Here is a 25,186-nt window from a genome sequence, read left to right on the forward strand (position 1 = left end):
GAACTACCGGAATTCTATAACTACTATAATGGCCATAGTAGTCATTCTCACCGCTCATACGTTATTTGCATATAATTTCAATAAACTATATCAAATCTAAGAATAAATGGATCTGTAATGTTAGGATAGGTAATAATAAACATCAGAACACTACATTTTAACTCTAATGCAGGCCTATGTGTAAATGTATTAGTTAATCGACAACCACAGAACAGCTAGGCCTATTGTAATTACAAATACAAAGTCGAAAGTGATAAATTTTCTTTTATTATCTTTGTAAAATGACAAATGTATTCATCCTTGGATATTAGAATACAATAACTTGCAAAACATCGCCAATATGCATTAATGCATAGGTAAAACTTTTATGGGCACATATGAAACACATATGCTCCAAACTGGCCAAAACAGTCAATCTGACCGTCACGGGAAAATAATATGAAAATATAATAAACTGCGAGAAAACAAACTGATTTAGTAACCAATATTTGTTTTAGTGAGTAAAAATATCATGCTGTAAAATTACAATGAAAATTGTATGCATATTACGGTCAGTATGATTGTTATGGCCATTCAAGGTAGAAATACTCAAAACTCTTTTGTGTCTTGTAATTTTAATAAAATAACAATGATAGAATAAAATATAGACACATTTAAAAGGAAAAGTCAGGGTCCTATAGTTATATGGGTTTTATTTCAGCAAAGTTATTACATTGCAAAATTTTAAAACAGTCAAAATGACTGCCTTGGTAGTTCTAGTGTTAAAACATGCAAAATGGCATGCTGGTCCTTTGTGCCCTGAGAATTATGGAGTCGTGACAAACAAACCGGTTACTCTGACTTTGCTACTCTTTTGTCATATTTGATGGCGAAAAATACACAAGCCTCCTTTAAGACTTCAGATTTACTTTTGCAATAGTTAGGTAATTATCCAAATAAATATAATCCAAAATAAATACAGCATAGGGCAGTATCGGCAAGACCAGACTGAGCAGTTCAGAAGGGGAAGAGGTATGACGAAAATGAAAATCTTATTTTAGGCTTACACAGCGTCTCGGACGTGAGAAAAATAATAATAAAGCGGGTTACAAGGTGGAGTATAATTCAGAAAGATTTATTAAATAACTCCCGACCAAACGGCATAGCACTTCTCTTTTCAAGTCTCCTGTCATTAGGTCCTACTGTTATTTAATATTACACGTGTTCTCCTCAATAGCTCCTAATATTACCTAAGATTATCATCTAGTAAGTAATATATCACCAACATCCAACACAATGAAAAGACAAAGAATGTAATATAAATAAACTAATTAAATGCACAATGTTTTGTTTTTATAAAAAAATCATAAATAAAATTAAGTTACTATAATAAATATTGTAATAAATGATCTACTTCTACTAATAGTAATAATAAAAATAGCAATGAACAAATACACAAAACTGTGACACCAGGTTTCCCAAACGATGAGGGAACTGCAGAAGGTTCACGAGTTGATGAAAAGCTGATAATTAAATCATTAATGAATAAATAGGACGGCACAATTAATTAAAGTAAAATCGAATTTAGTCTAAATTTAGTCTGATGCACTGCATGTTTTATAGTGGCTCATTTCAATTACATGCAAGCAGCTCAGCTCTTAAAAAAACCCTTAAATAATCCATAATGGTTGATTTAACGTGACGTGGAAACTGTAATCGATATCAGCTGCACATCTTCTCTGGTTATCTATATCTTAATATTTCATATTCGTGGCACGAGAACGTGGTGTAAAACAAGGAGCAAATACATATTTAGGGCTTGAACTAATTTTATGGATCCTTCTTATTTATTTTTTAATTGATTAATCTATCAATTTTTTTTAGATTAAAGGTATAGCGGAGGATCTTTCCGAATTTTAGATAAGACCCGCCCTCTCCACTTTTTGAAAAATTTGATTGATTCACCAGAATGATTGACAATTAGGAGGACCAATAGTATAGGTGATCCACCCGGAAGTAAAAAATCCTCCGCTATACCTTTAATCGAATATTGTAACAACCCCCCCCCCAAGTATACTATTTATGACAAAAGATGAGGTTTATGCAGTGTAGGCCTAATTAGGAAAGGTGTTAAATATGGCTGCGTTCACAGTCGCTTTTGGGGATTTACAGCATCAATTGCTTACAAGTGTGAATCCTGAAATGTTTTGTTCATTCAGAAGGTTAAAGTAGCTGCTTGAATGTGTTCATTCAGCTGTATGATCAAACCGCTGAAGTCACAACTGCTTTCTAATGAACCATAGCGACAGTATCAAACATGGCGGTGTCCATAAAACCGTGAAGTTTTACAATGACTGACAGCGCATTATTAAATAAATGATGCTGCTTAAAAATCATTACAATGACAATTTAGTGAGCTCTGTTGCTGCACACAAATTGTTCTTGTGATGTTGTTAACATTCCGTCATCGTAGACGAGGAGTGGCGTAACTCTCAAAGTGTCGGCATCAGCTCTAATTGCTCTGGGCATTCATTGCGTCACTGACCCTGACCCTGACCCTGCACGGAGAAGAGTGATAGTGGGAGTAAAGTCCAAGGCGAGGAGCTGTCCGTCCGTCGCTGGCCCCTGGGGCTGTCATGGCGAGAGTCAGTGTCCGTGACAAGACTTGGTGCTACTGCTGTCACTCTCACCAATGTCAGGCTGATTTCTCTTTAGTGATCGTGACTGCTGTTCCAAAGAAGGAGAAACTATAATGCCTTTCACCTTGTTTGAATGCGTCATATTTTGGTGTGTTTTTAGGAAGTGGAATTTCAGTCCATCTCATTGGTAATTACCCTAAATTGCAATGAGTAAATGCACTCTTATGTACACTTGTGGCTTGGCAAATTATAGTGCACTCAGATAAGTGTTAACCATTGTTTCAGGCTCTTAAAGATTTAAATCCTCAAGTCTGAAGAATGGTGGAAGTTGTTTAAGGATGTTTTACTCACCCACCACATGTAGTGGAAGTCTATCGAGGGCCGGCAAGGCCGCGTTTTTAATAGCGTGCTGTTGACTTTCAACTCCCTGCAGCGATCACCTGACAAGCCCTTCCCAATCTTCCCTTTGGTCCACTGAGCACTTAAAGAGGCAGAAAATGCATACACACCGTCCCCTGCTCCAATCTTCCATTCCTATGACCCTTTTTATCCCCGTTCATTTTTATCACCTTCTGCTCTCCTCATTCATAAAACCACAGGTTGGAGAATTGCAATGGTTGGAGTCATTGATAGAAATGGCTTCTGTAGAGCATGGGATATATACGATTACGATGATATTGCTTTTTTTAATGCCTTACCCTAGTTTTTCTTGGTGTCTAGACGCAATGGAAAGCAATGTTAGGATGCAGACGCTTTCTTCCGTTAGGGAACAGGTAGATGCCACCTGTCAAGATCCACATATGCAAGAGATAGCATGATGGGTTTCATGTCAAGCTTCCACAGCAGTGCAAGAATACAAATGAGTCTTTACCAGTGTGAAATGCCAGGGCTAGCTCTGTGATAATTACCACGCAAGCGTCTTTGTTTGTGCCTTTGGCATTTCTCTTCATATGTGGCCTTTTATTCCTACAACTAATCACGACCGTGGCGCCTTCCCAGGTGTGTGTTTGATGTTTGCAACTGGGAGAGCTCAAGGTAAAGTGAATGACTCCTGGTCTGTGTTTCGAGGAGGTGTGTTTGTGTTAGAGAGACTGGGGAAGGAGTTTTCAACTGAACTGAAGGAACCCTGAGTCCCCGTGACCCTGGACCGAGTGACATATCCTGGCGAAAACAGTAGTGACAACGTGCCATGATGACTTGCACCTCTGACCTGACCTTTCCCACTGCACTCTCACTCCGTAACCGGGTTCCCTCCTCCTTCCTACTGTGTGCCGCGTAGCACGTGTGCATTTGACGTCGCAGTTGCACTGAGGGAAGCGAAATATCAGTGTGGCAATATCACTGCTGCTCTCTCATGAAAGCAAAGTGGAATACATGCACAGTGAATCACAGTTTCTATTCATTTCCCCTTCCTACCTACACCTATGTCTCTCCTCTCCTCTCTACTCCCTGCCAGCCTGTTTGTCTGTGCCAGAGCCAGAACTAGATGAATCAGGCCATTGTTTATCAATACTTACTAATAGGTGCCCAGGTGCCCAGCTGTTCTCTTCATTGTAAAGATTTGGTGGAACCCCCCTTTCCTCCCTCCTCCCAGCAAGAGGCCTTTTATGCTTTCATTTACAGTCTTTTCCTCCCTCTGCCTTGGATCGTTTCAGGTTTTTATGTGGACTTCAAACACTTTGGTTGTACGTGCACACACCGGGCAGCCAGGCTTACCTTAAGAGCAAAAACTCTTGGCAGAGTAGAAACGGCCACTCTACAGGAAGCCTGTGCTGGATAAGAACAGAGTGATCTTAGTTGTGCCGAAAAGCCTCTCATATAAATGGCTCTAAATCGACCAGAAAGCATTGATATGTTTTTGATTCACTTTCCTTTTGGTCTCATACACTCTTTCCTGTTAACAGGAAGTCGAAGTGAAAGCCAGTCTTTTCTCTCATTTACTTTTATTGGTCTGTAAGCGCAATTAGGGCTGTTCCAATATAATGGATATTGATGTATGTCATTTGTTCTTAATTTTATTCGTTTGTGCATATCATTTACTTTACAGTTCAATTAGTAAAGCAACTGGTTGTCTAAATCCACTTACAAAATCACTGTTTCACAATGTATATGGTATCGTGAGGTAGGGATGTGCAAAACTAGTCGACACTGAAAACAATAGTTGATTACACAGAAGAAAATACACAAGATTTTATAGTTCAAATTACTGTGTTATTAATGTTACGGTGAAGAGCAGGACGCGAGCCGTGGAAACGAAGTGAGGCCGGTGGCGCAAGTGTTAATGAACGTCACTACGTGCTGCACCAGTCTGGAGTCCCAGGAGCTCTGAAGGATAAGAGGAGGAGTGACAACAGTGGAAAATGGCCTGGGACGTTTACGTTGCGTTTAGTCTATAGACTGTAAAAAAATATGGACGTAGTGTCCGTGACATCACCCGTAGGTTTCTGAAGAGCATTTTTGAAGCCCAAAGTGGGCGGAGTTGGCCGTTGCCATCTTGGCAGCATGTAGTAGTGACATCAGCGGCAATGCACCTGCCACTCAAATGGCCACGCCCTAATTATGCATCTGAATGTAATTTAAACCGAGGAGTTATAAAAAAAAAATGAGATTTACTATCTTTTGGAACCTGTCTCTAGCAGTCAGTCGATGAATTGCAGTTTAAAGGTGAACTATGCAGGTTTTTTACCGTAACTGAACAGCTTCGGAGTCATTGGAATAGTTATATGACTTTTTTCGGGTTGAATGGTGGTCGTCTCGCACCCCCCAAGCGCCTGTGAGCTGAAAAACCACCCTTGCAACTTTGAGCTGGCGGGCCGCCGGCCGCAGCGTCTGGAAGTATCGCGTGATATCAGGTCTCGCAATGTATGAGTTGCGTTACGGCAAAAAAATCAGCTAAAATGCTGTCGTCATTGCGATGCGGGTCGAACCCGAATGAAGAAGACGTTTTAAAGAATGTCCCATCTGCTTTGATGTCGTTGATCTACTAGCCTCTGGTATCTGAGAGTCGCCAACGAGTTTTTCGACAGTGTTGTCAAATATCTATTCCGAAGCTGTGGGGGGAGCTCTAGAGAGAAACCTGCGAGCAAAAAGCGAGAATACAGCGAAGAAATTCCCGAAACTGCATAGCCCTGCTTTAAAGGGGACATATCATGCTAAATCCACTTTTTTAGCCATTAAATGCATTTTATTGTATATTTTTAGTGTTTAGAAGTATAGAAAATTTGAAATTAGTCTCTTCAGGTGCTTCGTTGATATCTTTGTATTCTGTTTTGGTCATATTTTTCAACCTGTCCCGATTTTTCTATTCTCTATGACGTTTTGTGAACAATTACGTCACAGTATTTGCAGCGAAACTGCCAAATAAGGACATTGACTACCGGCTCAACACTTCGAGCAGTCCGCCATTGTTATTTCTCGCTGCAATTTTGTAGTCCAAGCTAAAGGATGCAGAACTTACGAGAGGGTAAGTCAAAATGTTCGGTTGTTGGATGTAGTAACCCACACGCTTCATTAAACCGTCTCCCAGCATCAGAACCTCTTCGAAGTGCCTGGTTGAGTTTTATTTTTAACGGAAATGTACCCATAAAGTCATTTTTGTGTGCGCGAACGCGAAGCACTTTAAGGATAACTACTTCAGCAACAACAGGGTTTTTCCTGCATTGAACTTGTTTTAGCGCCCGCCAAAGTGTTTTTTTTTGTCCCGCCAAAGTCTTATTTGATCGGTAAGTAATGTAGATGAACTGCCGTGCTTGTGACAGGGCGCATGTTTAACTGAAAGAACGAGCAGAGAGAGAGACCCGGTTGCGCGCGCGCTCTCTCTCTTCAGAGCCAGGCGAAAGTGTAAACAAGGCTTCACCGTCTCCAAACTAGGCGCTGTCTTGCTCTCTCTCCCTCGCACATATTAATCAAAATAAATCGACACGGTGGTAAAGGGTTGGAATACCTAAGTTTCATGTGGAGCATTCGGAGATATTTTTTTCCTGAATTACCGTGTGAATTGTGCTAAATAAGTTGCCTTATCTTTTCTGAAAAGCGTTCCGGGCATTAAGCTGACATAAAACAACACTTTAATAAAACGAAAAAACTATCCAATGATGAAATGTTTTCTGTGTTGACTCAAATCTTGGATGTCCAAAAGTTTCTGTGCCGCTAGATAATCGTATCTCTGCTATCAAACTACAAAAATGGCCGAACGGGGTGGAGTTGAACCGAGTGTCACCTCTACAACCTGGAGAGGGGGCGGGGTATGACGTGTCTCATTTGCTTTTAAAAAGACCGCACCAAAACGAGTTGCTCTCAGACGCACATCAGAAAAGGGGCCTGTGGAGCTATAATAATGAGGAATTCAGACCCAAGCATTGCAGTTCCGCTTTATATAGACCACAAATGTATGATTTATATGTAAAAAGGAACGATTTAAAAGCATGATATGTCTCCTTTAAGTCACTTCTGTGTTGAATTCAAGAGAGAGACCAGAAGGTTGCCGCTTGGTTTTGTCAATGTATGGGCGGTAGTCTGCTATGAAGCACCTGCCGTTTACTTTCGTTTTATTTATTTTAAAAGTTCCGTTTACCGGTTCTCCTTCTTCCTTGTGCCTTTAACTTTGTTACATTTATATTTAAAAGCATTTTAAATAGCAGAACACTTTGAAAAATAATACATTAGCAGAACACTTGGAAAAATAATACATTAAGTGGTATGGCCTAATCATTTTATCACAAATTCCATGCGTTTTCTTCCTGTCGTGGAGAGCACAGAAATGACCGCTCAAAAGGCAAACGAGATGCGGGAGTATTTTGAATTAGAAATTAAACGGAAAAGTTTTATGTAAGCTTTGTCATGTTAAACTGGCATAATTCCACTAGAGTCATGCGTAATTCAGCACAGCCAAAGTTAGCCGAAGCAAGCAAATCGCGTTTTCACTTCAGCTCCGAAAAAACTACTGAGCTTCAGAATCAGCTTTATTTGCCAAGTGCTCGGCATTTATTATGGGATTTGACTGTTTGATTCATTGGGTGTTTCAAATGGATCTTATATACACAAGTCTTTAAAGGGGTTCTTACTTTTAGACTAGTCGACTTGTGGGTTACAAAACTGTTTAAATTACTGTCAAATTAGTTGATGCGCACATCCCTATTGTGAGAGAGTTTGCTTTACTCAACCCTGAACTCCATTTTATTTAGGAATGCATTACTCTGCTTCATTAAATGGCTTTTAAGCACACAAAGAAATTACCCCCACATGATGTGGATAATGAGGCTGTTTTTATCGAGTGAGTCAGTTGGGTGAAATGAAAGTGAATACCCCCTCACCCTCTCCTCTGCTTAACGCCATCCTGACATGAGGAGGTGGACAGGGGACGCACAGCTGGGCCTAAGACCAGAACTGGGGGTGGATTCATGTGTCGTGCCCGTGATACCACGCAGTGCCTGAGTTACGGGCATTCATCGAGCCGTGCCCTCTGAAACCATAAAATGGCTGAACCAAACATTAATCTTTCCCTTTGTCCCCACTCCCCCCCCACACACACACGTTACTCCTCCCTGTGCTCATTGGTGAACTAAGCAATGTTTCCATAGCAATGAGTTTCAGTCTTTGTCTCTCTCCCTCTCTCTTGTGGGTGTCTCACTTATCACCTAATAGGAGAGAAAATGGACAATTCTTTGTAGAGCTGACAGTCATCTCAAGTAACCATTTCCCATTCACCGTTGTGGAGCTGAATTCTCACTCTTGTCTGCACCATCATGGAAAAAGGGTGAGGTTGCTTTCACACAATGGCTCCCTACAATGCTGGTTCTCTCCCATTCACCTATAGTTTAGGTTCACCTGCAATGTTTGTCATGGAATACAAATTGCAGATATTAGTCCAGCTTTGATGTTAGCAGACTTTGGATTGGGGGCACATATTTGATTCGTCACAGGTTAAGGTCGCACTTTGCACACATTGTATGCGCCTCAGGTTGACTGTCAAAGATCAGTATCTTGTCACAGTTTTGCATTTTACTATTGACACTTATCCAAACGTTTATGTACCATTTCATTATAAAGCAGCCTCTTCAAATAGCTTTTCCTATAGATAACCATCTGTACTTCAAATGTACTGAACAATGACTTACCATCACTTTCCCCGCTAACACTTTTATTTAAGCTAAAAATATTTAGCGTTAGCTTCTGCGTGGCACATCAGGCTTGAAGAGAGCAAGCCAAGGGAGGAGGAGGAAGAAATGACCACTATTGCAAAAACCCTCATTGGACCAACAACAGCATCACCCACTCTTACCAAAGGCACGATGCCTTGAGGCTCTTTGCTTGGTAAATCAATACTTCCCACAGTCTCACTGTAAAGCTCTTCTGCCAGAGCTTGCTGAGGAGGTCTCTTGCTTTGCAACAGTAACGCAAAGTGCCAGAGGCCTATGTATGTCTGTTTTTGACACAATTCAGTTAGCTTGGCATTAGCTGCAGTTGTACTAATGCTATGAACATAGGAAACACAGCAGTTTCAGACTATTGAATAGGGCTGTGTTGAAAAAATCGATTCACCGATTCTGAATCGATTTTCATATTAATTTCTAAAGATCGATCCGTAACTCAGAGGATCGATTTTCCCCGTGAACTTTAACTTGCTGCGTCATTGAATTCACGCATGCGCGCGAGGTGGAAGGACATTAAAACAACGTCAGTAACGTTAAGCATGCGGTTGCTTTGAAAACTCCAGAAACGCTCAAAGCTGCGATCTGACACCATTTCGGGTTCAGAAGCAATGCAGAGAACGAGCTTGACAAAAGCAAAGGTTTTCTAAAGGTTTTGTAAGTTCAAATTTTATTTACATTCTGTGTAGAGATGCGCGGTTGGCGGTTACAGCCGCGGACTCCGCGGATAAACCGTGGATCGGGCGGATGTCGTGACGAAAAATTATATTTTAATTAAATTCGGATGGGTGGCGGGCGGTTAACCAATCAAATAAAAAATGTTATGTATGCATACATTAAGTGGATGGCGGGCGGGTGCGGTTTTGAAAATTGGTCAAACGATGGTGCGGAGACTGCGGACGGATGAGTTTTGTGATGCGGTTGAAGTAATAGCCCATCCGCGCATCTCTACTCTGTTTACTGTGAAGCCAGTAACCAACAATCTGTTTACATTTGCACTGGCTTAGAACAAATGTGTTCTAAATGTTGATCATTAAAATAAAAAATAAAGGTGCATTTGCATCTGAACTATAGCAGCTTTTTGGAAAATTCTTAGTCATTTTTAATAATACATCAGGTTCGCGTCTAAATAATCGGTCTACTGGTGCTGATATACCTCTGCGTCCTCGGTCGTCTACACCAGTGCAAGTTTGTGAAAGCAGTTGTATCAACACTCTGGAAGGGGGAGTGTTCTTTACAACCACCAATACTCCATTAATTTGCAGTTGAATGTCTATAATAATAGTATCAATATGTTGCATAACTACAGTCCTGTAATTCAGGTAACAGCTGGAAAAAAATGCTTTTTTCAAAAACCATTATCTAAATCTCGAAGATCGGATCGGATCGAATCGAATCGAATAATGATAATCGATTCAAGATCTTGAGAATCGGAATCGAATCGATTCTTGAAATTTGAATCGAAACCCAGCCCTACTATTGAACTATATTCCGTGCCATCTAAACCATAGAAAAGTTGGAAACCACTGGAAAAACAGGTTTGAGATTATGCCTCTGCCTTGAAGTCATTTACTTTGAGACTATGTGAACCTATGTTTTCATGCTTATTCCTGTATGGCATCGTCATCCAGAGGCTCCTCTTCGATGTCACATATTTCTGTTTCGTGTCAGCCCAGCTGCAGTGCCACGTTGTCACACGGTAAACAATTAAAGAGGAACAAATAGTGAGGAACCTGAGCCCTGACTCATCGGAGAAGCACAGACGTCAGTTGCTAACAGCCGTGAACGCAACGGCACCACTGGCCCATCTCCAGGGTAATAAAGCCAGCGCTAACCACTGTAGCTGTGTTTGCTAATCACTCTCGCCCCCCCCTCCTCCTGATGGCCTTGTGCCTAAACCCGGCAAGTTCAGCCTGGTCGTGACGCATTAGAGCAACAATGTTCCCATCTCTAATCTTTGCTCGTACAAATCATTGTCACTCAACCACCTGGATACTACATCTCTTATCTCTGACATTTTACTGCCTCAATTTATAGTCTGAACATATTAAAGAAATTGCCTGCCAGTTTGCTTGAATATGTATAGAGACAAAATAAGTAGATGAACACCTCATAGGATAATTTAGGGTGACTTATATCATTTCATATTTTAATATAGGTTAATTTAGCTGTGGACTGTGGAGAGGGTTTTACCAAGCTGACTGTGGAAGCACCCGTGCATCATGACATGACAACTTTACAATGCAAATATAGCAGCATTGTTGTGACCCCATAGCAATCTATTTAAAGACAATTACTGTTGAGCATCAAATCGCCTTCACTGAGCTTTGTTTTTGTCATTAGCCCCGTGTCCATTACAGATTTTTACAAAACTTTTGTGATATTTTTTAAATGTCGGTAAAAAACTACTGCGACATGACGGCGTTTCCATTAAGCCTCTCATATAAATGGCTCTAAATCAACCAGAAAGCATTGATATGTTTTTGATTAACTTTCCTTTTGGTCTCATACACTCTTTCCTGTTAACAGGTGAGACGTAGGTGTGTTATCCAAGCATTAATGGCAAGGAAATCCCCTTATACTTGGGAGCGGCACAAATGAAGTGTTTCTTCCTCCTATCTGCTTCAAGGTCTTCAAAAATTGAAGACCTTTTCTTTGTTGTTTAGAATCCAGTATTACCGTAATACTTTTGTCTTTTATGAGTTTAATGAAGAACTCTGTCTTGTCTTCTGTCAAAACACACCGCGCCATCTACGTCAGGTGACCTGTAAATGGTTTCTTTTGTCGGTTTTTGTTTTACGACATATAAAATTTTTCTAATTGCCTGAAAAAGCACCTCAACTTTTTTTGCGACTATATTGGAGTTTTTGCAAAATTAACGTGTTTCCATTCGGCGTTTTTTCAATGTGCACAATTTGAAGGGTAATGGAAACACAGCTATTGTGTAGTCTGTAGGTTTTATTGTGAGGACTGTGATGGGTTTTAAGCTTAGTTATTAGCAGGGCTCTGAACTCGTTCAAGGAACGGAAACAAAAACGGAAACGAAATTGTTTAATCGTTCTAAACAGAAATGCTTATTTGAAATTGCTATTAACCGATTAATAACGTTATTTTATGGTTCTGTTTATTATTTTTATTTTGCAGTCAATCAATCATGAATTAAAATAGTACGGCCTCCGCAAATGTGACATTGACGCGTCCAAAATGACTTGACAACTGAGTATGGGCATTTCACTCTAAATAGGTTAGTTGCAATGGCAATGTACTGCTAATAAAGGGTTCCATGGATGTTAATTAATTTATTTATCCTTTATTTAACCAGGAAAATCCCATTGAGATATCCCAATCTCTTCTTCCAGGGAGACCTGGTCAAGACGGCAGCACAAAGAATTTCACACAGTGATAGCCACAAAAAAAAATAAAAAAAATAAACAATACTCATACATAATAATTAATAAAAGTAAAATCAAGAAAAGCACTTGCAAGACACCTTTAAAACATTTTGCAGAAGAGATTTAGAAGTATTCAGAGATAGCAGTATCTCTAGTTTAGCTACATTTTGCAGGCCGGTCGAAGCCCAGGGAGCATAAAAAAAAAAAAAAAGCTTGTTTTCCAAATTCTGAGTATACCTTTGAAACTTTGAACCGAATGTGTGGTAGGAATAGGGATATGTCACCAACTGTTAAAGCATTACATTTATGTGAAAAAGAATGTCAGGGAATTTGCAGCTTAGCGTATGTTTTGAAACCAGCAGAAATTGCAGGGTAGTGTAGAACTGAGGGATGTTTATTTCTTTTTCTTTTCCTGACTGACAATCAACGCTTGTTAACCGATCATTAACTGTTAACCGACAAGATTGTTAAATTAAATTAAATTAGAATGGATGTGTCTGACCCATAAAAAAAAAACTGTTTTCCAAGGGTTTAGTTTTACATGCGCAAATAGGCAAAAATATCTTGAAAAATTACTTTAAACCATTTAACTGGCAGATTTTCCTGTGGTTTAATACATTTGGTCAAAATCTTGTGTTATAAAAGATGAAACGGAAACAGAAACGTTATAATACTGATTCTGGTAAGAGTGAACCTATTTATTTTTTCCCATCCTGGTTATAAGGCATATTTATTTGTTGGATATTTGTCAGCTACCCAATTGAAGGGCCAATGTTTTTAAGGGACGTCACATGTCTGACCGGAGTCTGACGAACTTGACACTAAATCGGTTTAATTTTAAAAGGTATCCTTAACCAACTAGTCGTTCAGACGACCAACCAATGTACTCTTTCTTACGGCTTTAAGGAAAACAAATGTCTTGTTTGATTACTCTGGATTTGACTGTAACACACAGGTAAAGTATATGAGAACATTCTGCCTTCGGGCATTCCCATCTTAAGAGGAAGTTTTTGTAGCCTGAGAAAAACGGCTTTCTGTAGTCTGAGAAATGTCAAAGAAACTTGAGTCTTCTTTTCCCTTTCCTTCTGTGTCGAGTATCATCAAGGACGGGCTTAATTGATCATTTTCAAAGAAAAACAGGTAGGTTCATATTATCCATATGGGTGTCACTTCTATTCATGCATCTACTTTTCGCACCTCTCTTCCATGCTGTCTATTGCAGCGAGAGGACCGAAACACACTGCTGTAATAGAGGTGAGGGCTGAGGTGCGAAAGAAGCTGTTACACTACCTGAACTTCATATCCGTGCACATCGATCATGGTATTAATAGAAGCAGCGTCGCTCAGTGAATGGAGAATAGAAAGAAGAGGGATAGGAGGAGGAGGGAGGACATGCGTGAGTGACTGTCTGTGAATGAGTGCGTGTCGCTCGGGGCGCCCTCACTATTGTCACCAAAGCAAAACGCAGAACAAAGAAGTCAAGGATAACTTAAGGACCCCTATCCATGTTTTTAATTGCTGGATCCATGCCAGTCCAGTACTTGGCACTACCTGAAGGTGGGTTTGTAAAGTCTGGACGACATCCATATTCACTCGCTTTCACACACACTGCTCACCAAAGAACAGTCACGAGTCAATGCCGGTAAGGCACAGAGGGAAAGGTGAGAATTACAAACCCTTGGTGGAAAGAGCTATTGTATCCACTCGCCCGTGGCCTTCCTCCCTCGCTCCTTTTCGTGGTCCTCCTCCCCTCGCGAGCGTAACACAGGCGATTAGCTGTCCTCCTCATTGGTGGCGCGCTGCGGACATCGCCAGGGCTTATTTGTTGAAGGGGTTGCCGTGGAGACTGGCGGTGGTGGCGAGGCAGAGTTGGAGCCAGAAAGAGAGAGAAGAGGGAGAGTCATCCATCTACTGCAGAGAGAGGAGGAGAGATTAAAAAAAAAAAGAGAAAGGGAGAGTGCAAACATGGGCTTCGCTCCTGTTATCTTGTGAACGGCTTCCAGCTAGCGCACTTAGGCGAGACTTATATCCCTTCCTCTCGCTTTGATTAAGAGGGTGAAGAGTTCACGCAGGCCCCCATGTGTCGAACCCACCGCGCAGCCCTTCCAATCTCATGAGCACTGGGTGAAGCCGGAGAAGGGTGGCTCGGACCCCCGGGAGGGTACCAGATACCTTAAAATATCGGCCAGCCTGTTGAAACTGCTGTGGCTGGATGAGAGGGAGATGCGGGCTACAGTAAGTGAAGATTCAGTCTTTTCTCACACAACATACATTGCTTTGTCTAAAACTGCATGTTGGCAAAGGAAAGAGACCTGGAGAATGTGTCAATAATGCAGTATATGAGACTTGTAACAGAGAGTGGAGAGGAGGAGGGGGGGGGGGATAAACAGCTGTGTTGCAGAACAAAGGAGTGAGCAAGAAGGAGTAATTGCGAGCTCGGGCTCACATACACACGTGAACGCAACAGCATGTAGCTGCTTGAACCTTAATTCAATAAGACCTCCCTCAGCCACCCCCATCATTGCGTGTGCTGTTGCTCATGCATCGCTCTTCTCTGCTGCGCATGTGGTCGATCGAGAACACGCTCCTGTGTGTGTGTGTGTGTGTGTGTGTGTGCAGCAGTCGAGGGGTAGCTGGTGTGTCTCGGTGGCACTTATGAATGGGAACAGAGAGTGAGACGGACGTACAGAGGATGGCTGTGTTAGGGGAGACCCGCAGTTGGAGCCCCAAGCCGTGGGAGTTCAGGCGCTATAATTGTGACTTCCACCCCAAGTCTGAGGTAAATAAATTGCCTGCGCTGACACGCTTATTTTCTTTGAAACGCACACTGTTAGGGAAAATGCTGTGCTTATTTTTAGGTTAGGCTATGAGACTGAAATTCATTTGGGTTTGTATCTATTAAGTAGATAAATATTCTCTTCTTGTAGACTTTTTTTTCCCCCCTTCATTCTTGACTGATGCTGTTGGCTTTTAGATGAGAATGAGATAAACGAAAGCTGCTCCTTTCGTTCAGTTGTGTTTTTTTTTTTTATCTCCGGAAGGACTGTCAGTTCTTAACCCTCAGCTGAGGCGAGAGCCACATGTTCCTGTTGTTCTTGGCATGACGCGTTATTTGCAATGTTTTTGCTCCAGAGTTCAACTCTTTTGAGAACACGTACACATTCTTAACTGATGGTGTAGAAGCAACTCTTTAATAATCTGTATGCCAGGATCCCTGATTATTTTCAAAGTGTGTTCTCTAAAAGGACAATGTATTTTTTTCTTTCTGCTTTCAGCAATGTTGTTTTGACTGAATGTCTTAATTACATTTTTAGGATTCTGATCTCTCCTTGGGTTTATTCTACCTGTTGACTGATAGCAAAATGCATTTCTCGGTCATGACATGACATTTATCTCAGTTCATCTGCACCTTTTGATGTGACTCAACCCCATTCCATATCCTCTCATGAGAAAGGCATAAACATTGAGCCTTTTAGTGAAGGACTGCGGAGAGCTGAACGAGGTGGCATATGTTTTAAAATCAGCCAGTCAAATGACTTCCTGCTGGAGGCTTTCAGATAAGGACCCCTGCTCTACTGAAATAGATCAGTGCTCCTGCTAGTCTCCGAAACAGATGTGTCATCAATAGTGCCTTAACAAAAGCTCAATGAAAGACTGACTCAGAGCGATTTTCATGGAACAAGTTGTACTCTGATGAGCGATGAACCAACCTCTCCATCTCGTTTCAGAGCCATGTGAGTGACGTGGGTTTGTACGTCACTGCCAGTGATGTTGTCCTCTCCACTTTATCATCATTCATCCTTGAGTGATCTAATGTGTCGATTTGCACCAGGTCTATTGAACGGTGGAGTCCTGCCTTGCCCTTCTTATGTGGTTATGTGGTATTGTAGAGGGCTATCATTTACAGAATTATTTAGATTTTTTTTATAAGACTGAGTTATACATTTGTGCAGTTTCCTGAACTTACTTGGTTTGGTTGCTTTCACATTTAATTACTTGGCAGACACATTACCAAGGAGCAATTTAGAGCACTCGTTTGGAGCTCACTATTGAGTGAATTAGCACTTTTCGGGAAAAAAATGTGAGTGGTGCTTGCCCAGAACTCAGTGCCATGTTGTTGGAGTGTTTGCCAGGAGGTTGTCTTCTAATTGCTAAAACCCCGTCCACCTACACAGCGACTTCCAGCGACACTAATATCATTGATTTTCAGTGAGAGCGGGTGACTTCTGGTGACACGAACAACAGCAACCTCTGCCGACCAGTTGTGGACATGTCCAGCTTACCTTTAGGCAAATGATGAGCCTCTTTCGGGAGTGAAAGATAATAAGAGAGAAGGCTTTGTCAGTGTTACTCACTAGGGCTGTCAAATAAATTAAAATTTAGAATATTTGTTGACTAAAAATAAAAAACGGCGCATTGAACATTTTTGGTGTACGAATGGCAGCCTTATCAGTGGCACACGAGATGCGATGATGATGTAAGAGTTATTGTTGCGTTTTTGTTGGATTTGGATTAGGCTACTCGATTGATTATTTGCATGATGCCTTTGACATTTTTGGGATCTTTAAGTTTTTGAGGAATGGACTTTGGACTTTAAAGGGATAATCCAACGGAAAATGTAAAGTTGCGATTTTCTAGGCTGATATGGCTAGGAACTATACTCTCATTCCTGCGTAATAATCAAGAAACTTTACTGCCGTACCATGAGTGCAGCAGGTCGTAATGATATGACGCAGCGCCTGAAAATAGTGCCCAGCTCGGTAACTTCTAACGCTCCCTGTGCAAGCAGGTTGTCACGTTGGTTATGTTGACGGAAGGTAGCCTATTTTCAGGCGCTGCGTCATATCATTACGCCTGCTGCACTCATGGTACGGCAGTAAAGTTTCTTGATTATTACGCAGGAATGAGAGTATAGTTCCTAGCCATATCAGCCTAGAAAATCGCAACTTTACATTTTCCGTCGGTCTTAGTGCACGATGTAACTACAGAAGAGTCAAGTTTTAAATAGGAAAAATATCTAAACTCTTTGGTCATTTTTTTGAGAGAAATGCTAATGGTCTTGTCCACTTCAATGATGTATGCTAAGCTATGCTAAAAGTGGTACCGCCAGAATCGGAGATCGGCTGAATGGATTCAAAAACGGTAAAACTCAACTGTTTAACTCTGGGGGAGTTGTAAAATGAGCCTATTTTCAAAAAAAGTGGAGTAGCCTATCCCTTTAAATGGAGGCACTGAAGCTCTTGGGCTGCATAAAAATGTCTTCATTTTTGTTTGGAAGTTGAACGAAAATCTTATAGGTTTGAAACAACTTAAGGGTGAGTACATGACGACAAAATTGACATTTTCTGGGTGAATTATACCTTATAAAAGCAGTAAGCTGAGCCTTGGATAAAACTAACTCTATCACGGATATCGTTTACATCAATGATTCAAATCATTATTGCGATATAACTATGTATTGTTACACCCCTAATTTTGAGTGATTGCTGGCATGTGGCTTTAAGGTTGTTGGTATGTTTATGGAGGCTGTGATGTATTTATAAAAATGTATTATGTACAAAGAGGCCATTAAGTGGAGACACGGCAGGTAAAAACGACATCGTTTTTTTTTTCACTGGTCAATTTTGAGATTTTGGACTATTTGTCTTCAATAATATGTCTTCTTTCAGACTTGTGGTGAAAAAAAGTCCGAAATACACATTTAAGTCTTTATTTTACTACACTTTGTCTATTTGCGTCTGTAGATTTCTCCTAAATTCAACAAAAGTTGGCGTTCTAAATCATCCCGTTGCTCCGTGATCGCTGTCTGCACACTGTCATCACATATACCGTTGGAAAGCTCTCTCTCTCTTGTACAATGCTGTCGGAGCCAAATATGGTCATTTCCTTTTTAACAGCAACCAATCGTGAAAGTACAATGGGGCATTTAACTCTAAAAGCGAAATCTCATTGGCTGATGTCAATTTCTGACAACGTGATTCGTTCAGATGCATTACGTGATGTGCTCTGACATGTCCAGAGTGTGTTTATGACTGTATTTCACTGGGGTTCTGTTCAGTTGAAGGCCATAAATGCTATGTTATGTAAGTTTTGATGTGTTTTAGGTGGTTTGTATTGTTGATTGCTAATGATTTGATAAGATATTTTGTCTCTAAATAGTTGTTTCCACTAAAAAAGTATGAATTTTTACAATACAAATCTTTAAATGCCGTTTTCTCAAAATGTTTTTTTTCTCATACTCTGAGCCAGAAATCTCCACTTCAGCAGCACTTGCATAAACCAAACTTTCCAGTTGTATTCCTATCTATATTCTTAAGGTTTTTACAGAGGGGTTTGTTCATATATCATTCAGATTCTGATTTATACAACATTTTATACCTAAAAATGGGGCGAAACTGGATTTTTTCTGATTAATGGAGTGATAAAAAGAGAGATCCAAAATCCCTTCTGTAAAAACCTTTGACTCTAATATGTCAACAAAATGAAACAAGAATTTTGAATCTGGCTTTATCCAATGTTCAGATTTCTCTTCTGGAAATATATGTAAATTAGCACATTTTTAATGAGATAATACCCTTAACATGTTGTGTTTTGGTCCCTATATTACTCTTCTTGCTGTCTTTATTTGGTCATTTTTATAGTTTTATTGTCAATATTGTCTAGAATGTTAAGGAAGAGTGTGAAATATGAGTGGGTTTGAGTGGGTAAAACTTTGAGTGAAATTGGTTGTGTTGTTTAACGATTCAGATTACTCTAAGCCGCAGCCATAGATATATATATATATACATACATATATACATATATATATATATATTCCTGTTTTTCCTCTCCTTTTTCTGGGAATCAGAGCCTTTTCGTCATGTCAGTAAACAGTGTTTCCACTTTCTGCTGCACTCAGATGCATTTTCATCTATTTGCGTGTCAGTTATGTATAGCCACACAAGAAAATGATGGTAGTAAAAGCTTGTTTTTGCCTGGCTGAATGATGGCCACTTTTATGCTAGATATATTAGCCTAGAATAAACCTGAGCCATGTGTATCTCTGCTTTGGCGTTACATGAGGTCAAGATGAAGGCAGCAGGAAGTTCAGTCTTTTAGATTTTATTCATGGAGCCCTCACAGGTAGGGCCAGTCAAATCGATACCGTGTATCTTTATTCAGCGCGGTGTTATCTATCATCCAAGCAGCTTATGTAATTTTACGGAATCAGGGAATGTATTTAGCTAAGTACTGAGCTTTGAAGTGGTCTGAATAGGCTGGTTTCCTCTAACAGTATCTTTCTTGCCTTCTTCAGGTAATCTTGGTGCAGGTAAACCCAGGAGAGGCCTTCACCATCCAGCGAGATGATGGTCAGTTTCAGTGTATCACAGGTAAGATTCAAGAAGTTCCTCTTGTGTTGAGTAGTATTTCTGTGTAATTTAAAACATAATTACATTAGTCTACGAACAGGTGGCATTTAATTTAGCCAAATCACAAGTTTAGATGATTGTTATCACCACTTTGGGGCTTCCTTCGTAATTGATTGCAGTATCTGTGTTCTCCAAATTTATTGGAGAGATTTGAGTGTCCCTGTTCCCAGATTATTGAGGGTACTATTTTTTTCTTTTTAAACAATTGTGAATAACACAAATCCTCAGTGTCCCCAAATGCCCCCTCTAAAGTTTAAACTATGCCGTAATTTACCCTTTTTATCTAGTGTTTAGATTTATATGGAATGCAACTACTACAATTTTCAATCTCGATAGAGTGAAACCAGTTATGCCCTTATAAAAAAGTCTTTATTAGGTCCCTGTTTACGACCCTGAGAGCGATTTAGAGCATCATAGCATCTAGAAACAGACATGTTCACAAGTCCCTAAAGGCCAAGTCAAGTGTCAAGTTTTTGACCATCTCAAGTCTTTGAGGTCAAAGTTTCAAGTTTTTGTTCTATTTTTAGCAATAGTTCTTTCAGCTAATTAATTAATAGTTGTAATGAACAGTGTTTAACATGAAAAGGACATGTATGCATACATGAAATGGATGCTTCTTGAAAATAGACAGCAAGCAAACCTCTTGACAGCTTTGCAACACCACAGCTCCCCTTTGGATTTATTGATTGCTTTTCAAATTAAATGACACAAAGATTATCTCACGGTAAGACTTGGCTATATTGTTACTGTTGTTTGTTGTTCATTTATATAACAGCACTTTTCCAATGGGTACGGCTACGTGTGCCTTAAGATGCGTTACGCATTTATTAAATAATGCTGGCTTGGTGTGTATGCTGCAGCCCAGTTTGATATTGCAGCCAATTATTATTATTATTTTTATTATTATTTTTATTATTATTATTATTATTATTATTATTATTATTATTGCAGTTATGAATGTTAAGAATGAAAAGTAAAATGTTATTTCATGCTCTCATGTGGGGTATGAAAGAGAGAATATAATCAGGAATGCTGTACCAAAATTACTTGTTTTTCACAAGTCTGTCTTCAAGTCAAGTCTCGACTCGAGTCTCTAGTTCACGAGTCCAAGTCGCAGACCCGAGTTTCTATCTCTGTCTAGACGTCATTCATTTCCAGTGAGAGTTGTTGATTTGAGGCAACATGAGTAACTGAGACCAATGCAGTAAAAGGATGATCAATCTAATCTAACGTGATGCACTGCCCTAAACCATTGGATTGTAATTAAGTTTATGCGCACACTCCACAAGGTGCAAAACAATCAAGCTATGTCTGCATGATTAATTTAAATTTCAATATGGTTTTGTGTGATTAAACCGCCAAGGATGCAATATTTGCAGCAAGATAATTACCGCCAAGACCAGCAACACAACAAAACTGTTTAAGCACTTGACAGTGCATGGAATAAACTTAAGAGCTTGCTCCTCCTTCGACTGCAAGAAGAACTGGAGCGTGTCACGTAAATGAACCGAAACTCAGCATATAGTATACTTGCCTCGCAGACATGAGAAAGCTTGAAATGTCTACTTTTAAACGAACCAATTCAAATAAAAAAACAAATACTCTCTGATTATGTAATCCAAATGAAAGGTGCATGCGCACGTTTCACTACACTGCGGTAAAGCGAGTCAGCAACGTCAACTTCATCTTTGAAAACACTAGTTTATTAATAAACAATTAAAATGTCTCCTTGCTATTTTTTCCTGACACATTCATAATAATTAGGCTACTTTTACCAGTGCTTTGCGGCAAGCTTTATGCGTACGCTTGAGCGCGAGGCATATATTCTGCCCCCCTCAGTGACATATATGAGTCATTAAGTCTGTGAAAAGTAAACAAACTGAAATTAAAACCACAGTTATTTTTTTTTTAGGTAATATGTAATGTAATCTTGTCAAAACGGATTTCATAAAATTGGTATAGAAAAAAGTATTGTTCAAGAACCGGTATCGAAGTCAAGGTATCTGTATCGATGTCAAACAAACTTTTGAGCGATATGCAGCACTACTTATAACGTGCATTTGGAAAAGCAACACGCACCAATGACCTTCCCAAACTCGTAATGAGAAGTGTTTAAAGGCCCAGGTGCACTTTTCGGCCTTTCGCTCCATTTTGCAAAAAGTCAGGCGCGCAAGAAAGCCTCAAGGTATACTCTTTTGGCCGTGAGCAGATAAGAAGTAAACTTTGTGAATCACGATCTAGTGAACTTTGTTTTCAAGCGCTCAATTCACTCGCGCATGCGCTGTTGTACGCGCACCATCCGATTGCGGCTGCATGCGGACATTGCGAGGACCGTTGCGGAACGTGGACGGCCAAAGTATACTTTGGGCTTAAAATGGCTATCAACAAAAGAGGAGATTTCAGGGCTTCCTGTGGTTTTCTGTCTAAATTAATTTATTAAAAAAAATAATAAATTATTTATAAATCAATAAATCAGTATATCAATATTTTGTATTATTTATTTTGCTGGTTAGCTCTTTGCCACAGTCAAATCTCAACATTTTGCTTTCAGTGAGGACAGACAAAGAATTTCCTGGTTTGGATGAGGTGCTTAAATACTGTCTGTTCTTTTCAAATACTTTGTTTTACTGACCTACACTATAATACCCCCCACTGAACTCACTTTCCACACGACTGCATCATGACTCCTAGTCATCCTCCAATTCACATCCAATTCCAACACATCCACATTCACTAAAAGAGCCATCCAGTGTTGGGTATAATTGCCATATGTGTCGGAAGCTCAGTCACAACAGTCAGCTAGTGCTCGGTGGGTCTCGGCAGGGTTGCAATGAGATGTCTTACACCCCCTCTCAGTTTGCGAAGAGCTCTTTTTGTCTACAGCCATTGTGTGGGACGGTGCGAACAGGCTACGAACTGCCAACCTCCCTGATTGGCAGTTGCTGCAATAGGAAGAAGTGGAGTGTGACTGTAATTGAAAGATTACTGTGCCTTGGGAAGCTATTGATTAGAAAAACAATAGCATCCAGCTCATTGTATGCGGTAAGCCTGATTGTTCCATCCCTAGCTTGCCTGATTAGCTTGGCAAGGATTTGAACTTGTGAAGCAGTCAGCTGCATTGAAATGAGATTGATGTTATCATCCGGCATTAGCGTTTGACTGAAAACCCAAATGGATGTGGTAACCAATTTGTTCTTAAAACCTAAGGGCATCATTTTTTTTTCTTTCTTTTACAGTTACGGCTAGCACTTTGTTAGCTTGTCTCTTATCGGGAAGCGAACACTGAATGACACAAAGTCAGGTGATCACCCAATTCATATGAAGATATGTTCAACATAAGTGGAAAGATAACTTAAGCTAAATATGTTCTTTGTGGGCGGTGCTGCCCAGCATGATGTGACTGAAGTAGAAACCAGCGACATATTTTTTTCTTCCATATTGTGAAATGCATTCGATTGTAACAGATTTTCGAAATAATGTAGTGCGGGGCCTTGGTTCTATCCAATGGTTGTTGATTAGTGTTTGAAATGTGGGAGTTTTAGCTTGCAGTCGATTTTGGAGGGGCACTGTTTAAACTGACTAAATGATTGGAGAAATCATTTGATGGCATATGCCACCAAAGAAAATATTTTTTCTCACCAGATGATCAAGTTATGACATTTCGATTAAACGTTACGAGCAGGTTTTTGAAATCAACTTTTTTACCCACCGGCCAGTTTGGCTACTAAATTAAGTTACCGGCCATTCAGAACTTCTACTAGCCTAAAAGAAAAAAGAAATGAACCAGATTAACTGTGTCACAGCTTATATATAAAATACATAAAATAAAATAAAATTTGGATTTCATACATTTTTTTCTTATTCCTACAAAATCCTGTCATCCAGCCATCTCCTCCCTTCATCTTCATCACCAGAATTGTGTTTTAGGTGGACAGTACAAAGAAAATGTAGGATTTTGGAAAATAGCAATGTCTTTCTTTTCTGTTAACCAAATGCTTTTTAATCTTCGCAATTGCTTCAATGCAAATGAACAAGCGAAAATTATTTGTTGCGTAGTGTCGGGCATGTTCAAGTAAGCCAGATTTGAGCAGATTCGGCGCATATGCTGTAAATATCATGATGACTCACGAGTTGAGTATTTGCGCTTTTCCAACAAAGTGAGTAAACATAATAACGCGCCAAATTGGCTAGTGAGTTGACAGCGTTACCTGCCACAGTTGATTTTTACCCGCATTTGGCAGGTTGGCGGGTGTTAATTTCAAATCCTGGTTATGAGGTCAAAAAAGAAAGACTTATTCATGGAAGAATCGTTCACATTGCACTCTATAACATGCATTTGAAAAATGGAGTGCATTTTCTTTCATGGTGTCTTTACAAGGATAGGTGACCTATAAATGAAAATTAGATTTTTGAACAATGTACTGGTCTCTCTTTTCTAAGCAGTGATTTGGGACTGAGATGTCGCTCATGTCTGCTTCATAAACAATTTTTTTTTTTTTTTTTCTGCTGAATATTGCTTTTTGAGGTTTAAATGCACCAATCACCAACAATTGTAATTGCACGGAAAAGAGTGAAAAGTATAAAAACATTTCTTATGTCATCTGCTGAAGGAGTCAGTAAATGTTCTCACTGTAATGCACTGTCTTTTTGCTTTATTTAACTAAACATTGTTTTTGAAAGAAGCCAAGCGTCACTGATAAGCCATAGCAGTAATTTAGGCATTTTGAATGTGCGTCTCAACACAGTCGAGGTCTTTGTGGGACAAAGAAGCCCTTCTCTTTCAAAAAGGGGGGCAAGAGTTGCTAAATTTAGATGCGAGCTTCACCTCTCTCTGAGAGGAAAGAGTTGATGAGGAAGAGTAACATGCGGGCGAGCGGACTGCTTTGCACTGGTCTGTCACTGGGAGCTGTTGTCTGTCAGTGACGTGAATGGAGTGATGACTCACCGTTGCGGGAGCCGAGGGAAGAGCGTGTGTGTGTGTGTGTTTTTAACCCCTAACCTAAGAGCGAGCCGGAGGTAATGCTAAAATCCGCAGGATAAACCAGAGGGAACTGGTTTGTCCCTCTCTTCCTGATTTCTTTTTCGGTACAGATGGTTGTTTGTTCTATTTCTGAATTCATTCATGTGTTTTCAGTAGCTGGAAGTACATGAATACCATATGCACACTATGGAGCTTCATTACTGTCTGTTTAATTTGAAGAAGCAGCCTTGTGAGGGGAAGAGAGAACTTAATTTAAGGCATCCCAGACTGCCGGGGGTTGGCTGTGTTTGAGGAGAATTAAATCAGAGGGGGGAAACATAACATGGCCTTTTAACATCCTGGCGTTGACGCATCATTGACGTTTGCCGCCCTAGATGTGGTCATTGACGGTCAGCCTGTAAATACGCTCATGTTGATTTGCATGCTCTTGTTTGTGTTTTCATTACTCGTGTAGGATGTTGGCCAAGAGTTCCACGTTACTGACGTTCCTCTGCTGTCTGACTAGCTGGACTATGATCCAATAGTTTTGTAATAGTTGTTTCTTTCACCACCTGTTTCCTTTTGTGGTTTGCCTTTTATAAGTATAAATCTTCAAAATTAACTTTTGAAGAGGTTATTCTGAGTGTGACTTCCTTAT

The 25,186-nt window shown here is 40.0% G+C and overlaps 1 protein-coding gene across 3 annotated transcripts in view; it reads left to right on the forward strand.

The window, feature by feature from the left end:
- Window positions 1–25,186, forward strand: part of fndc3a (fibronectin type III domain containing 3A) — a 97,940-nt gene that overhangs the window by 21,207 nt on the left and 51,547 nt on the right. For 2 of the 3 annotated variants that reach the window (XM_081370306.1, XM_081370307.1), the window contains exon 3: window positions 19,454–19,529. In XM_081370306.1, the coding sequence (XP_081226432.1) occupies window positions 19,454–19,529 (76 nt within the window). Of the gene's footprint in view, window positions 1–14,677; window positions 14,939–19,453; window positions 19,530–25,186 lie in introns of those variants that run through there. The other variant, XM_081370308.1, reaches the window with a different exon arrangement.

Source organism: Scardinius erythrophthalmus (genome assembly GCF_964197995.2).
Source record: "Scardinius erythrophthalmus genome assembly, chromosome: 7".
In the NCBI taxonomy this organism is placed as follows: domain Eukaryota; kingdom Metazoa; phylum Chordata; class Actinopteri; order Cypriniformes; family Leuciscidae; genus Scardinius; species Scardinius erythrophthalmus.